Source organism: Hyla sarda, chromosome 6 (assembly GCF_029499605.1).
Source record: "Hyla sarda isolate aHylSar1 chromosome 6, aHylSar1.hap1, whole genome shotgun sequence".
Classification (NCBI taxonomy): Eukaryota; Metazoa; Chordata; class Amphibia; order Anura; family Hylidae; genus Hyla; species Hyla sarda.
In genome coordinates this window covers 112,513,733-112,531,655 of record NC_079194.1, presented here as the reverse complement: position 1 = coordinate 112,531,655, position 17,923 = coordinate 112,513,733, and the positions used below count along the sequence as shown (strand labels likewise).

At 40.4% G+C, this 17,923-nt stretch overlaps 1 protein-coding gene across 4 annotated transcripts in view; it reads left to right on the top strand.

Moving 5' to 3' along the window:
* Positions 1-17,682, top strand: part of CAMK1 (calcium/calmodulin dependent protein kinase I) — a 171,238-nt gene extending 153,556 nt beyond the window's left edge. For all 4 annotated transcript variants that reach the window (XM_056524701.1, XM_056524700.1, XM_056524702.1 and 1 more), the window contains exon 12: positions 11,480-17,682. In XM_056524701.1, coding sequence (XP_056380676.1) covers positions 11,480-11,583 — 104 coding nt within the window. In that variant the 3' untranslated portion in view covers positions 11,584-17,682. The remainder of the gene's footprint in view (positions 1-11,479) is intronic.
* The last annotated feature ends 241 nt before the right edge of the window (positions 17,683-17,923 follow it).

Below are 17,923 nucleotides of genomic sequence, written 5' to 3'. Positions count from 1 at the left end.
CGTGCTCAGTGCAGCTTGTCTAGCCAAGTATTCATATTTTATAAAACATAACCCCACTCAAAGCCTGAAAATTCTGGGGTGACTCCAGTTGGACCATTGGGTGTGCCTTTCACTTCCGATTAGGATACTGCATGGAGCCAGATTAGTCTGAATGGTTTATGCCTAATGTGTAATATGGGCTGACCCAAGAATAGTTCTTCATTGTATTGACTATATGCAAGAAATGATATATCATTATACAGGCTGGGATCAAATTCTGAATACCTGCAACCACTACTAGAGATGCTTACAAACTTGTAAAGGCGGATGTATCAAGGCAGGGCTCCATTTAGAATAACTATGAGGAGGCAAGGGTGTAAGAATAAGGGGGAGTTTTATCGAAACCTGTCCAGAGAAAAAGTTGCTGAGTTGCCCATAGCAACCAATCAGATCACTTCTTTCATTTTTTTTAAAAAGGTCTTGGCAGCCAGGACAATATGCAAGAACAGTTTAAACATTTTTTTAGCCAAGGTGTTAGTAGATAAATGCAAAAGGAAAATCAAGGGGTCCAATGGAACCGTCACCCCCACTCATTCAGGTTTTTTAATGCAGTTTTAGAAGCCAAAGCCAGGAATGAGTTTAAAAAGAGAAACCTGAGTCTTTTATACCTTTTGTCTTTTTACCATCTGTTCCTGGCTTTGGCTGCAGAAACTGCATCAATAAGCCTGAATGTGAGAAAACACAGGACAAACCTTAAATATAGCAAACCCCTTTCCATAGTTGATCCCCTTTGAACATCCGCTAACTTCCTAGGGTTTAGCTAATTCCATTCATGAGTTGTGTAGAATTTGTAGCCTGCGCTTGTAGCACTAAGATAGATTATACATAATTACTTCCTCGCTTGTTCCATGGAAGCTGTTTTTATACTTGTTTGATGGAAACAATGAAATGTTGTGACACTTCTAATTAACCCACCATTAGGCAGTGATTGTAGCCAAACCTCAGACGCCATGTGGCAGGCGAGAAATAAAGGACGTCTTTTGTTTTTTTTACTTCTAGTCAGTCTTACCTCCGATTAGCATTGCCATTGCTAGCCATTTTAAGCTGAAAAGAGTCAAGCCTATCTTTAAGGCCTGTTTCACACTTTTAACATGCACAATGAGTGCAGTGGGGATCAAAAGTTTGGGCACCCCAGGTAAAAATTTGTATTAATGTGCATAAAGAAGCCAAGGAAAGATGGAAAAATCTCCAAAAGGCATCAAATTACAGATTAGACATTCTTATATGTCAACAAAAGTTAGATTTTATTTCCATCATTTACACTTTCAAAATAACAGAAAACAAAAAATGTGTCTACAAAAGTTTTGGCACCCTGCAGTGTTAATATCTTCTACTGCCCCCTTTGGCAAGTATCACAGCTTGTAAACGCTTTTTGTAGCCAGCCAAGAGTCTTTCAATTCTTGTTTGAGGTATCTTTGCCCATTCTTCCTTACAAAAGTCTTCCAGTTCTTTGAGATTTCTGGGCTGTCTGTCACGCACTGCTCTTTTAAGGTCTATCCATAGATTTTCAATTATGTTGAGGTCAGGAGATTGTGAATGCCATGGCAAAACCTTCAGTTTACGCCTCTTGATGTAATGCCCCGTGGATTTCGAGGTGTGTTTAGGATCATTATCCATTTGTTGAAGCCATCCTCGCTAACTTCAGCTTTTTCACAGATGGCATCAAGTTAGCATCCAAAATTTGCTGAAATTTTATTGAATCCATTTTTCTTTCTACTCGTGAGATGTTCCCTGTGCCACTGGCTGCAATACAACCCCAAACCATGATTGATCCACCCCCATGCTTAACAGTTGGACGGAGGTTCTTTTCATTAAATTCTGTTCCCCTTCTTCTCCAAACGTACCTTTACTCATTCCGGCCAAAAAGTTCAATTTTAATCTCATCGGTCCACAGAACTTGTTTCCAAAATGCATCAGGCTTGTCTATATGTTCATTTGCAAAGTTCAAACGCTGATTTTTGTGGTGAGGACGTAGAAGAGGTTTTCTTACGATGACTCTTCCCTGAAAACCATATTTGTACAAGTATCTCTTTATAGGGGAAGTGTTCCACAACTCCAGTGTCTGCCAGATCTTTCTGGAGGGATTGAGCAGTCAAACGTGGGTTTTGAATAGTTTTTCTCACAATCCTGCGAGCTGTTCTTTCTGATATTTTTCTTGGTCTTCCAGATCTTGCTTTAACTTTCACTGTTCCTGATGACTGCCATTTCTTATTTACATTCCGAACAGAGGATATTGACATCTCAAAACGTTTTGCTATCTTCTTATAGCCTTCTCCAGCTTTGTGAGCGTCAACTATTTTCAGATTTCTAGGCAACTGCTTAGAAGAACCCATGGTGCTGATTGTTGGGGCAAGGTCAGATGAGTCTGGGCATTTAAAACCTTTGAGATTGACATCAACTGGTCTTCCCAGATAGACCCTTTGCTGTGATGCTTTGATCGGAGTCCTGTGGTAAATTCAGGTGATCTGACATGATTTGGAAAGACACAGCCCTGTCTATGTAATGGGGAATCCAGGACCAAAAACCTGGAGGCTGTGATCACTGCCAAAGGGGCTTCAACTAAGTACTGAGTAATATTTCAGTTCTTTACCGTGTTTCCCCGAAAATACACCCTACCCCGAAAATAGGCCCTAGCTGTATTATCAGGGTGGGCTGCAATAAACCCTACCCCGAAAATAAGACCTAAACCAGTGGTCTTCAACCTGTGGACCTCCAGATGTTGCAAAACTACAACTCCCAGCATGCCCGTACAGCCAACGGCTGTCCAGGCATGCTGGGAGTTGTAGTTTTGCAACAGCTCCAGGTCCGCAGGTTTAAGACCACTGATCTAGACAATGCCCGGGCTGCAAATATTAAAAAGCAAACTTAAACTTACCTTCGTCCTCCGTTCCCCCGTTGCTAAGGAACCGGCCTCACTGTCCTCCGCTGTTATCGCTGCTTCCTGGTGTTGGGACGTCACAGAGCCTTCAGCCTATCACCGGCCGCAGCGATGTCCCGCCTCTGCCGATGATAGGCTGAGCCCACTGTGATGTAAGAAGCTGGCCAGCTTCTTACATGACAGTCGGCTCAGCCTATCATCTGCCGAGGCGGGACATCGCTGCGGCCGGTGATAGGCTGAAGGCTCTGTGACGTCCCAACACCAGGAAGCAGCGATAACAGCGGAGGGACCATAAGGCCAGTGCCTTAGCAACGGGGGAACGGAGGACGAAGGTACGGTAAGTTAAAGTTTGTTTTGTAATACCCTATTTGCAGCCTGGGCACAGGAATAGATACAGTGCAGCGGGCGATCATTATTTGGGGGGGAGAGAAGCTGCGCTTGCGAGTGACAAACTATTATTACCCCGATGTGGGGTGCTGGGCTGATAAACCGTCGGGGGGGGGGGGGGGGGGACGTTGGGCTTCAGAGCTGCGCCCATCACATAATAATGGGGGGGGGGGGTGTAAATACAGTGGACCCGCCATGTTGTTTAATGCATACCGTACTGTAAGCCCTACCCTGAAAATAGGCCCTAGTGTGTTTTTGGTGGCTAAAAGTAATATAAGACCCAGTCCTATTTTCGGAGAAACACGGTAATAAATTGGAAAAGAGGTCTAACATTCTGTATTCACTTTGTCATTGTGGGGTATTAAGTGTAGAATGAAAGCTTGATTTTTATTTATTTTTTTACATAACAAAATGTGCAAAAAAAGTGAAAGGGTCTGAATACTTTCCGAATGCATTGTATACTGCAGTGAAGCAGACCAAACATAGGCACAAATAGACGTGGGCATGCGTGTGATATAATATTTGTGGAAATACAATTTTGTTGGAACCTGTCAGCACATTTGAGGGTTCAAAATTAAGGGCAAGGCATGAAAGATGTCTTAATACAGTTTCCTATTCTATGTTCCTACAGGAAGTGAGCGGTTTAAATGCCTGAAAAAATACTTCTAATCGTGCACGCGGGGTATGCTTATAAAGTCTAAGTAGTCATCGCGCAGAGACCAAGCTGCATCTAGTCAAAAATCTCTGCTTGTAATCGTGCTCTGCAGGCGTCGATGACCTGGCAGCGAGTGACATAAAAGCCTCTATGCTGCTCAGTCATTTACACTATTCACTTGCTGCAACATCACATGGTAAGGCTATGCTCACACAGCAGAATTTCTGCATGGAATCCTGCATGAATTTATAGCCAATTCACTTTAATGGAATTCATGCAGCGGACATTCTGCAGCAGAATTCCATGCAGAATTTCTGGTGTGTGAACATAGCTAAGGAACGTTATTAAAATGTATGTCATGTCCTCCTGCCCTTGCTTTAATGCCCTTTGTGCTGACAGATTGTCTTTACAGATATGATCACACAGTTTCTTTTCCTCTCTTTTGTATGAAAACAAGGCTATTATTTGGATGTTTTATAGTATAAAAGTTGTCAATTCTTCCAGTTAGTGGATTCAATAAAACTTACTACAAAAACACCAAGTAATGCTTACATTGTATTACTTAATGGCCATTATTTTAGAGAAAAATATGGCCGTTTTTTGAGCTAAAAACTGCTGCAAAACAGGTCTGTCTTTTTTACTGGTAAAGACAGGGCCTTTTAGGCTAGGTTGACATATAGATTTTTGGACCATGTTTTAGCTAAAACCAGGAGTGAAGAAACAAGAAGCGGTTTTAAATGGTCAGGTCCGAAAAAACTGAAATATGCAAAACCCAGAGTAGCGGATTGGCAATCAAGATCCAATATAATGTCACAGATTCATAAACACACATGCTCTGATCTGTCGGGTTTTCCTCAGCTGAAATCCATCACATTTTATGTGGAAACCTGAGTTTTTGTGAAAATGTCGGGAACACTCCCCTTTTCGGAGACCACGCACCTTTCCCAGTGGCCACGCCCCTTTTCGTATTTTCTTAACAAAATGGAGAGTTAGTTGGGGTTTTTGTCAATTCTGGCGCAAACAGAATTTCTGGCGCAATGCGACAGAATTTGGCACACAACCCGACAAAACATGTCGGGTTTGCAGTAGTAAATGAGGGCCACAGTGTTGGTGATATCCAAGTGGTGTGTTATTGAGGGTATGATCAGATAGATATGATGATGCACAGAGGTAGATGTTTAAAGATTAGTTGAATTGGTCCACAGATGGAAGCGGAACCTTGGGGAAGGGGGAGGGTAAAAAAGCCCACTCTTCAGACTAAGGCCCCCCATATCACTGTCCCTCAACTATGGTGACGTTCCCTCCTTAGCACAAATATGCACAGGACAAAATAATAAAATATGTGGCAGGAAGGGGATAAGATTACAATGATCTGTATTAGATGGAATGATCAACCCTGAACACACAAAGTATTATAATGTGTCAAAAACCCTACAGTGTTAGCAAAAATGAGGTGAAGTGATAACACTTATTTACAAAAATATTGTACAAAAGATTATAAAAAAAATGCCTGTCTGAACCCAATAGATGGTGGGTACAGCTAATTAAATTCTATATCCCAGTATTAAAGGCTTGAATAGCCTAGAAAATATCCAACGCGTTTCTACCGCTTGATTGTATAGCGGGTTCATCAGGGATAGGGATGTAGATATCTAGTATTAAAAATAGTTGATGAGACTGTAAGGGTACCTAGATAGTAGTCTGTAATGCCATAAATAGACTGTTCACTTGGGGAGTGTATGTATGAAAAGCATTTGTAGCCAAATATGTAGCGGGTGCGATATGAGATGGTAAAATATTAGAGTGGTTGTTAGAAAAGTGCAGGATGGTGTGAAGACAGATGGTTATTGTTATGATGGTAACTTAATCATTCACCATATATATACACCTGCAATTGCATACAGCAGATCAAAAGAAAATAGCAAAACCTGCAGTTACAACCAACAGATAATATAGTAATATATAGCAAATGTGGCAATAGAATATGCATCCAGCTGACTCACAAAGAGTGCAATAGAATATGCACCTACAACTACAACCAGCGGGCTAGCAAATAATGCAAAAAGGCACCAAAATTGTGCAGTCCCTGGTCATTCAAAGTGATAGTACATTATATCATACTGCAACAAGCTGTGGGAGCTAGTAACCCCGAAATGTCACAAAGAGCTACATAGAGCTAGATCTACACAAATTACTATGGCTCAACTTTGAAGCCAAGTTAACAGTGAATCGATAGACCAGATCAAATAATATATATTAGATCCTGACCCAAAGATGTAACTCAGCACACATGATATATGCAGTTATACGCCATCATGGTATAGAAAGATACTTGGCTCACAATGGTGTATAGTCAGGAGGGGTCTCATCCATGTTCAGCAGTCAGGATGATACTGCTGACCGGAGTCACTTTGATTGACCAGGGACTGCACAATTTTTTTTTTTTGTCTTTTTGCATTATTTCCTAGCCTGCTGGTTGTAGTTGCAGGTGCATATACTAATGCACCATTTGCTATATATCATGATATTATCTGTTGGTTATAACTGTAGGTTTAGCTATTTTCTATTGATCTGCTGTATGCAATTGCAGGTGTATATATGGTGATTGATTAAGTTACCATGATAACAATAATCATCTGTCTTCACACCATACCATCCTGCACTTTGCTAACAACCACTCTATTTTATCATCTCATATCGCACCCGCTACATCTTTGGCTACAGTCACCTCAACTATTTTTAATACTAGATATCTACATCCCTATCCCTGATGAACCCGCTATACAATCAAGCAGTAGAAACGTGTTGGTTGTTTTCTAGGCTCTTCTAGCCTTTAATACTGGGATGTAGAACTTAATTAGCTGTACCCAACATCTATTGGGTTCAGACAGCATTTTTTTAATAATCTTTTGTACATTATTTTTGCTAACACTGTAGGGTTTTTGACACATTATAATACTTTTTGTGTTCAGGGTTGATCATTCCATCTAATACATATCATTGTAATCTTATCCCCTTCCTGACACATATTTTATTATTTTGTCCTGTGCATATTTGCGCTAAGGAGGGAACGTCACCATAGTTGAGGCCATCCTGTTAAGGAGATGGGTCCCTCAAAAGGCAGGGCCAGTGATATGGGGGGCCTTATTCTGTAGGGTGGGCACTTTTACCCTCCCCTTCCCCAAGGTTCCATTTCCATCTGTGGACCAATTCAACTAATCTTTGAACATCTACCTATGTGCATCATCATATCTATCTGATCATACCCTCACTAACACACCACTTGGATATCACCAACACTATGGCCCTGATTTACTAAGAGTGTTGTGTAGGTTTCTTTGTGGGTTTTAATTCCCTACAATTTATTTTCCACGGTATTTACTAAGGTTTCCCTACATTTTCCACTTTCCCTACACTTTGCTTTTTTTTACACATGTTCTGATCTGTCTGGTTTTCCTCAGTTCAAATCAACCACATTTTATGTGGAAACCTTAGTGAATATGTTAGGTTTTTGTGAAAATGTCAGTAACACGCCCCTTTTCAGAGACCACGCCCCCTTTCCCCAATGGCTACGCCTCTTTTTCGGGTTTTCTCAGCAAAATGGAGAGTTAGTCGGGTTTTTTTTCAATTCTGGCGCAAATTCTGGCACAGGCACAATTTCTGGTGCAATGTGACAGAATCTGGCGCACAACCCGACAAAACATGTCGGGTTTGCAATAGTAAATGAGGGCCTATATGTATTATTTTGGCAGCACTTATTGTTTGTAATTGTCTAGGTGACCGAGAACCGAATCTTTGTGGTACCTTTTTAGTTATATTGATTCAAAATTATATTTTATCTATCCTAAAGGGTAGTTTATGAATCTGTGACATTAAAACTAGGAGTGAGTCTAAAACAAAGAAAAAGGTAGAAATCTTTCCAATATAGTTTTTCTCTGTGTCAGTTCTAATCCTGCTGTGGCTAAAAATACTGACCGAAATACTATGTGTGAACCAAGCCTTAGTGTATAATAAAAATGGGAAATGTTTCCATCTTTTAGGCTGACATATGATTATAAAGAAAGGCCCAATGCCTAAGGCTGCACTACTGAGATATTCTGATGACAACCTATTGTCAGAATCTGTTAGGTGAAATGTTGTCATGGAGTTTGTGTGTAGATCCAAACCAATAGGTTGATGTATTTAAAGATATGGATCAGTATGAGGTCTCCATAACAACACCGATCCTGACTTAAATCAGAAAGTCATTAGAATCCCTCAGTGGTACAGCCTATGACTATGGGCCTGTAACTTGAAGCTGTCATCTCTTAGCTTGTACCGTATTCAAAATTAATTTCTCATTTTATATTTAGACTAAAGGACCTCTTATCTGTTATGGTGGGGCTCTTTTCAGATTGGACATGGGTTACCATGGGATTCAGCACTGTGAACAGAGATGACCTGATAATATGGCTCAGCACGTGTGGCCGGCGGACAAAGCCACCATTATCCATCTGCCCTGTGGCCCCTCGATGAGCTGCAAACGTGTGAACTCATTGTGCACGGAGAAGTGCCCGCTCACTGCACTGAAAAGAGCTTATTGTGTTGGACATGGTTTGTTTGAGCTCTCTCCCTGTAGCTGCTCACACCTAAAATAACAACGTAAAATGCTCAGCGCTGCAGTCATCCGTTACAAGCGTGTCCCAGCCGGCAGGATTTTCCCATGAATATGTATGTGAATTTGAGGTTAGGCCAGAGGTTGTCACCAGTGGGAATATCAGCTTTGTGTGATTCCAAGACAGAACAAGAGCGAGAGAATATACCCGAATGTTCGCTGTACAGTAAATGCATACATAGCAGTGCCATGATTCTGCTGGCTCAGCTGCTGTCCTCATGTAGCCTCCATTCCAATGTGCAAACGTGTGAATGTTATCAAAAACTCATGACTAAACAAAAAAGAAAAAATAAGTCCTTTTTGTAAAAAAAAATAAAAATCATGCAGTAAAATTCCCTCAATCCACTATCTCTTAGCCTGGATTTTCCCAGGTTCCACCCCTTGAAATTAGTAAATTTATTTGATCAGTTCCCCTATTGACTTACAGATCATTAGAACAGCTTGATACCTGTGCAAAAAAATCTGATTTTTTTTTATACTGGTAATAATGCTAGAAGTGACCTGACAATAAAAAAAAAAAAATTGCCAATCCAACATTATACTGGGTCTATAAGTGCAGGATGAATGGCTGTTCACAGAAACATCTGCTTTTTTCTTTCATCTAACCTAAAATAGGGTATTGCACCACTTGGGGTAGCACTTTTTTGTGGGCACAGTCAATATACAGTTTTACGGGACTGAATTTAAAGGGATTTCCTAACAAAAACCTGGTCATTCACCAATATAAAGTTTTTTATTTGTTTTTTTGCTGACACTATCATGGTACTCCTATATGCCCATGATGAAAAGCTGTTTTTTTATTTTTATTTTTTACATTTTTATTGCAGAGCTTGCAGTCCCTACATCTGGCATTGATTTTCTTGTTTCATGAGCTTTCCAGCCTCTTCTTGTTACATCCAAGTCATTCGTGCAGAGAATTTCTTCTTAAAATGTATTTACCCAGGGAGTAGTCGGCACCACGTGTGCATACACTACATACTTATTGTAGGTTTACATACAGCATATTCTGAGGTCAAGCAGATGTTTGTATGTGCACAGGGGTCAATACGCCATAAATAAGTACAAAATGGTTGCTTATGTGACTGTGTCTTCTCAGCTCTTGGAATTATGTACTGCAGAATAGGCCACAGTGGTATGACATAACCCATAGTGACCCATAGTACACATTCTGCAACCTCAATGAGAAATTCCAGAAATGTTTCTGTAATTACATATATCCTAAGGTTCTACCAGATGTACAAGGTTTATTAACAAAACAGAACCTTAAAGATTAGATGATTTTTCCATTATATTAACAAACCTGAGATGCTCGGCACCATTGCACCCATTAATTGAACCCAAATAGTGCTAAATGTGGTGCCAAGTGTGACACCCAATGGAATTTTTCCTCTGAACTTAGTTTGGCTCTTTAATCCAGAGGCAGATTAAGCAGAACATAGGCCGTGGGCGGTTCCCCAAACGCGGCCACCTTTTAATTTAGACCCAAGAGCAGACCCCTAAATAAAAAATGCAAACCCCCCTAATCAAATACTTACCCCAGACCAGACCCTCCCTCCTAAATGCAGACACAGGAACTGACAAAAACCTGTCCAGGCTTCCTAAGAAAATACATACCCCTAAATGAAATCAGACCCCTGGCAAGACCCCTGATCTAAAACAGACTTCAGTTAGAACCCATTAATACGGATCCCAGAATGGATACCAGACCCCTAAACTAATATGGATTCAGGTCAGACACTTTAATCTTATACAGGCACCAGATCCCAGACACTTACACACAGCAGATAACGCTGTCTTCCCTTGTGGAGCATTGGTTTTCTGCCCCCTAGCTTCAGAACTTGTACATGTGATCATATCTGTGCAGTTCTTTATACAGTAACAGGGTTTATATACATGTATAAATATTTGTTCAGGTCCTACACACATTTGTACTTTAAATGATTTCTGTGTGTCACTGATTGATTTGCATTTTTGCACGATTTTGCAGCAAAAACGACATAAAACCTCAATGTGAATCCTTGGGCAGCTATGGGCCCCCTGGGTTGTCGATCAAACTGCCCATATACATCCCCTACAGCTCCAATCTTTGTTATACAGATTCTCTCCCTTTTAAGATCTACATTGATTGTCATTGAATGGGGACATTATTATTTACACTCAAAGATTAATTCTTTCAAGTAATATCTTATAGCTAAGGGTTTGCTGCATTATGTAATTCTAGGCAATCCTCTGTGAGCTAAGTTGTCCATTCTCTAGGCTGGAACCCACTTTTAAATTATAGTCTTTGGGAAAGATTTGAGAGAGATTTCTGTTGCTACTACGACTCACATTGAAATGTTCAAACTACATATGGAAGACCTTTGATTCCAATATATCATTCTATATTAGGTATGAGCAACTTTGGAATTGGACATTTTTTCTAAGGTTTGAAATGTAGACTTTAAATGCAGATAATTTCTGGTATAGGGATATTCTGCTTTTTCCTTATATTATCTTTTAATGGCTGCTAACCTAGAACGCACTACAGTTCCAGTAGCAATGAGAAGGAAAGCATTAGTATCTTCCTATCTTATCTGAAAGATAGCCTTATACCTATCTCTATATGATAGAGATAGATATAAGGTAGGGACAAGGACTATTCATAAGTATTCAGAATATTGGGCAGACTAGATGGGCCAAATTGGTCTTATCTGCCGACACATTCTATGTTTCTATGTGAATTGACGCATTTCAAGCCTTGCTCTTGTTTGAAGCCATGCTCTTGTTTGTCATTTCTAGCAACTATAGTTAGAAATACCTATTTGTACATTGTATTGCGAGGGTAGTCTGTAGAGATGCTGATAGTTATGTTCTTATTTAATTCCAGGTTCCCTTTCAGACAACTGTCAAGACCGCTGTTCCCAGAAGACTCCAGAGAACAACTCTTTGGCCTACAGCACCCACCACTGCCCTCAGTCGAATCGGGTCTAAGGTTGACAGTGTGGGATAGGATGTCACTGGAAATTAAAAAAAATTAAAAAAAGCAGCCAAATAAAGCGTTACCCTGGCTGGCCGACTGCAAAGGGCAGATCTTCAAGCAAGGACAGACCTTACCTATCAAATAACGGGGGGGTGGGACTTGGGTAGAGAAAGAGAGGGTACTGAAAGAAAGGGGAAGTGCAGGCCTTACTATATGCTTGTAAGTATGTATGATGAAAGATGCATTGGCCTGATGGAAAGACAGAAAAGTTTACAGATAGTCCAAGGACGTCCTTCTTGGTAAAATTTTTGTAAAATGTTGTCTGCACATTGTATGTAGGGGGAGGGAGTATGTAAATTTTAATGTCAAAGACTCTTTGCTGCTGTGTTACTTAGCTTCCAGTGAAAACTCTTCGTTGCTAGTTGGAAGAGCTTGAGGTCATGAAATATTGTTGGGAAAGACCCCTTGCTGGACACCACAGAGTCTCCATAGTGGTTGAACCTTAGGATTAAAGTCATCATGTCCAGCCATAGTGGGGAGAGGGCTTGTTATTGGTGGATGTTCTTGTTCTTCCAGGCCTTGAGCAGATTCTCAGCTTATTCTTGGTGCGATGCATTGTATACATGAAGAGATAGTGTAATAACACACAGCATTCCATATAACACAAATAAGCACCCTATACTCCTCGCAAAGCATCCTGGCTTTGCTAATTTTGTTTTTTGGTGAGAAAATGCTAAATGTTCTCTATAGGTTGTTGAATTTTTTTTAAGGACACATCTGCTAGGCCAAGCAGTATTAAAACCTGACACGGGTAGTTATTACTGGACAAGATACTGGATTTGTGAATGTATTTAACTGCAGGTCATTGTAATTAACCTCTACAGACCCCCCCTCCCCAGGGGCATTTAATACCACAGTCTGTTGTGGACCAGTAAAACAGTCTGGTGCTAACATATGCCTACCAGATTAACCAATATTATACTGCTAGGTGGAACTCCAGGCTTAGTGTATGTGTGCCATTACCTGATAATATGTTTCTTATTGGTGGTTTAGTTCCTGTAGTATAAAATAATTCAGTTTTTCTGTTATTGAAAATCATCAATCAGTTGGTGATGGGCTTGTGCCTATGTATAGCAGCCAGTCAGATTAGGCAGAGCTGCTGTGTAAAACATGGAGGTGGGACAGAGCCTGTGATAAAACAGTAGGTGGATTGTAGACTACCTCAGACTCCACAGTTAAGCTAAGTTCTAACTGGGCTAAGCTTAAAGAAAACACAGCCAACACTGCTGGCCATAGATAACAGGCAAGCATTACCCAAAGGTGGTGACTTACTGAATTTTTAAGCCCACGCCTGGTGATGGTGCTCTCTTTAATCATATAAACTATATTTATACAAAGATTCCTTTTAAACTTTGTACTTCTGCCTATATCAGATGTGTAGCATGCTTTCCCCTTACTAAGCCCATAAGATTGATAACATAAGGGTGCATATATTTACTGACAGTGGTTTTAATATTGTGGTAAAATTAATATTTTATTCTGTCTCTTTAAATTGAATTACTGACTGTCTCCAATACCATGAAATTAAGATAGAAACAACAATGGTTTATAGTCACACAAATCTCGAAATATTAGAATGTTCGTTAGGCCAGTATTTCCTAAACAGGGAGCCTCCTTTTGTTGCAAAACTACCATTCTCAATATACCAGGACAGTCAACGGCTTTTTGGGCATGCTGGGAGTTATAGTTTGCAACAGCTGGAGTCTCCCTATTTGGGAGACACTCAGGCAGTATCTAACTTGGCCAATGGTACAGTGTAATGTTAAGGTTGTGGGTCACAGTGAGATGCTATGTGCCAGCCCTGCATTCTGATTTACAGTCAAAGCCTTAACATAAATGTCCATCTTTGAACACCAAACTATGTGCTGGATACTTTCTTAGTAAACCTTTGTAGCGATCAGAGCTTTGTTTTTCCTGATACAGAACTCTAAATCCCCTGCATATAAATGATAGACTTCTGTCTGCCTGCAGTCACCTCTAAAGGATTTTGGATAGATGTTAGACTATAAAAGTAAACTCTACCTTTCCTGGAGCTGATGGTAGTTGCCAAATTTCTAAAATTGCCTTTTTATTTCTCAGCCAAGTGTCAAGGAGGCAGAGTCAAGCTGCTTAAGTGCCACATCCAGGCACACCTTCTCCCCCCTCCTTCCGCCCAACCTCCCATCCCCCTCCTTGCACTGTATTCCTTTATACCATAACAGCTATACAACTGTGTCTGCAGCGGCAATTAGATCTGAAAGATTCCCTTAAAACCCTGTCTTGGCAAGGGATTTGGAGCTCTGACCTCTATAAAAATATATAATAGCATGGTGTGAAAGGTTGGGCAGAGAGATTAAACTTCTGTCAATTTTGGCAAGATCTGTCTAATGGCAATTTGATGACACCTCTTCTATGGGTTATTATAGGCTAGATTAAAGGGAAACTCGGGGGCTTTTAATCTTATCCTCAGGATTGGGGATAAGTGTCTGATCGCAGGGGTCTGACCGCTGGGACTCCCTACGATCTCCTGCCCTGTGTATTGTCTATCCTCATGCACGGAGCAACCACCACTCTGCGCACAGGGCGTTGGCGAACACCTCCCGGAGTACAGCACTTATGTACCTCTGTCTCTCCCATAGACAGACATACAAGGAGAGCCGGTGTTCTAAATACAAATCTCCAGAACACGGTGGTGCTGAGCAGGAGATCGCAGGGGGTCCCAGTGGTCAGACCCCCTGTTATCAAACACTTATCCCCTATCCTTTGCATAGGGGAATAGATTAAAAGTGTTGGAGATCCATTTTAACCTATAGTTTTCTATGGAGATAAGCGGCATTAACATTGACCTCCCCCATTTCCCTCTTCCCATTGAAATGGCATGCACTCTAGTGAGCCTAACAGTGGTGGCCAGTGTCATTGATAAGATACCTCCCCTTGTTTCACCAATATTTTTATGTTTTTTAGGCATTGTTACAGCATTCCATGCTTTGGTAAAGATTGATAACTGCACAGATGAAGGGTTATATCTATGGTGGCCTCTGCACATGTTCCCCTGTCTCCACTGTGCAGGGTGTATCAGAGAAACCATGTGTGTTGATGGAATTCACATTCATTGTTTGAACCTGTTTAGGGTGTATATTCATTACTGAAATATGTTTCATTATTGCAAGTTCTTTCTAGATTTCTTTCACAGCCAACAGGGATTTTTTTTTGTTTTTTGGCAGCTCATCCTTACATAGGACTTCTTGCTGTATCAGATGCAAAAAAAAAAAACATGCAAGTATGTTGCAAATCCCACCACTAGTAGCACGTGAGCTGTGTCTCTCTGGTTTAACTCCTCAATCTCTGTTTGGCACCGGATCTTTAAATGAGAACCGAATGACAAGTAGCCAAGCAGATCATGGCAGTGATGACATCGGCAGGAGAGGAATGTTCTGGCTTTGTGGGGGAAAGTGACCTGTTAACTCTTACGATGATGTTAGTGAAGAGCAGGGAGATGTTACATGATGGGAGGAAATCAATGGAATGGAGACAAGTGGAAGGACTGGAATTTGTTGAAGGCAATGACCACTCTAGTGAGGATGGACAGATCTGATCTTTGTCAACCAAAATAATGGTTGACAAAGACTATTTGTAGAAGGAGTCAGTCCTCAGTAGTACAGAGTATTCAAGAAGTATGTGTACTTACTTGACGGATATTGGAACAGGCATGGGTGTTCAGAAGTGTCCTGGTGATGTTAGACAGGACCCCGTCCTACATGTAATCTTGATGTGGGGGAGGGAAATGACAGACAGATAACAGAATACTGATGTCATGTATCCTAAACAAATTTTTAACTCATAGTGCGCATAAAACTCTACGTATACTGTATTATAAAGGTCTATGTAAATATAACATGTCATATACTTAGCATTATCATGTTTTTTATTATACTTATCTAGTAAAAAAAAAAAATCAGAATATATTATACCTTATGAATTTAGTAATGTGATTTTGATTGATTATTTTGTTCCTTTTTGACCCTTTACCCTACCCAGACCTGGTATTCTATGATGACCTCCTCCCTGTTCTTCCTTAATCTAAATCTCAGGGTTCTATTGTCCAGTAGTTTTGCCAGGTCTAAATCACTGTTCCCCAGCCAGTGGCTCTTATTGCTATTTGCATGATACCCTGACTAGAGTCAGCTGCATTCTGGGCATTTTGGGAGTTGTAGTTAGGCAAACAATTGGGGATTGTAGGTCTGGGAACATGGGTCTAGATACTCAAATATCTGCCCTCTCAAAAATCAAATCAAAGGACCTGGCAGATGGAGAAATCCATGGGCTGCCATCTTTGCACAGAGCAATTGATAGACCAATAATGGATCTCAGTCTGAAGCTAGTGCTAAGAGTAATAACATTTTATTCCATTGAACACTTTAGGTCAGTAGTCAACCGGTTGAGTGCACCATCATACTGGGGACATCACCAGATACTTCCAGAAGTCCCCACAGTTCTGATACCTTACCAGTTAGTATCACAAAAAATGGTCCTCAAAAATCTTGGTGATATCTCCACTTCCGATCTGTCTTCTAGAATTAAAGGCCATGAAAAGAAAAGATGAAAATGGGGCAAGAGCATGACCACGACCACCAGTAAAATGTGTACTTAATTTAAAGTGTACCTGTCTTTTTTATAAAAAATTTTAATAAAAAATACTTTTGATCTGTCCTAGGAAAATCCAAATGTGTAAACAGTATACGTCCAGCATCCACTTTGTGAATTCACATTTGTTCCAGCAAAGACCTTGTCAAGCTTGACAAAGACCTAAAAAAAAAATCCACAACAATTCAACAAGTTCGGGTTGGAAACCTTTATAAATACGTGGGAAAGCTCCGAAATGTCGGGTTACGCCCCTTTTTCGGGTTTGGGAGAATCCACATCGGGTCCGTCGGGAAGAAATGTTGCATCGTATCGCAGACTGGCGCACGATGTCTGCGACATGGCGCACACAAAGATGCGCCAAAAAAAAAAACCAACAAAACAAGTCGGGTTTCCAATAGTAAATGAGGGCCAATATGTTTACATATTTGGAAGTTTGGTGGGAATTTGTCCACCTAGTCAGTCCATGCATCTAACATGGCTGAGTGAAGTGGTGCGGTCTCGTTCAAGCTTTTTTTTATTGGTCGGGGTCTGAGTGTTCAAACTTATCTGAAGAAATAGTGGGAAGAGAACCATGTGGTCCCACATTTCTCTTCCTGCTCTGTCTGTGTGAGCAGGACAGTCCCATAGACTTGCAGTACATTATGGATCCATCCTGGTCACATGACACAGCTTGGAGAGACTCCTAAAAATCTTTAGTTTTATCTCTGACTTATGAAATTTTTTTAATGATTGGTACACTTTAAATTTCTAGTCTACAATATTCAAGTTATTGTTCTTTGCTTTTTACATGGGGTCATCAGGGTCACATTATGACAAGAGTCATTATCTTGACAAGAGTTAGACAAACAAGGCTAACTTCTTCCAAAACAGTGCCATTCCTGTCTCACAGGTTGTGTCTGGTATTGCAGCTCAGCTCTAAATAAGTAAATTGGGCTGAGCCGCAACACCACACACAATCTGTACACAGGGGGAATGCTGTTTCTAAAAGAAAGTAACCATTGCTTTTCTAATCCCTGAGAACCTATTTAAATAATATTTGGAATACATGGAAGGGTAGGGGAAGACACTGGTCACATGAAATGTTACTCAAGATCGCTCTGTATGTCTGGCTTTTCAGTCAGTTCTAACCTGAGAAGCTACTACTGTAAGTTGTTTTGCCTGTTTTACACAGTTTTATGTTAAAGCATGTGCAATGAGGATTTTTCAAGAAAAGCAAAGTGTATTAAAATTTTTAAAAAAATGTATATTTTATTGCTCGTTTTGTACTAACCCTGTTGCTGCAAAACAGAATTTCGCAGTGCGTTGTGTTGTAGGCCACTGCTAGCAGCAAAGAGTTAAAAGGGAGTTTTCATTGCTGATACTTCTGTTTTAGACTTTGCGTTCTTTGTATATGTACATATATGTATAAATGATGTTTTTCTGGACTATACAGTGTTTGCCTCCTCATTTATAAACTTAATATTAAAGGGGTACTCCCGTGGAAATCTTTTTTTTTTTTTTTTTTGATCAATTTGTGCCAGAAAGTTAAGCAGATTTGTAAATTACTTCTATTAAAAAATCTTAATCCTTCCAGTACTTTTTAGGGGCTGTATACTACAGAGGAAATGTTTTTCTTTTTGGATTTCTCTTATGTCCCGACCACAGTGCTCTCTGCTGACCTCTGCTGTC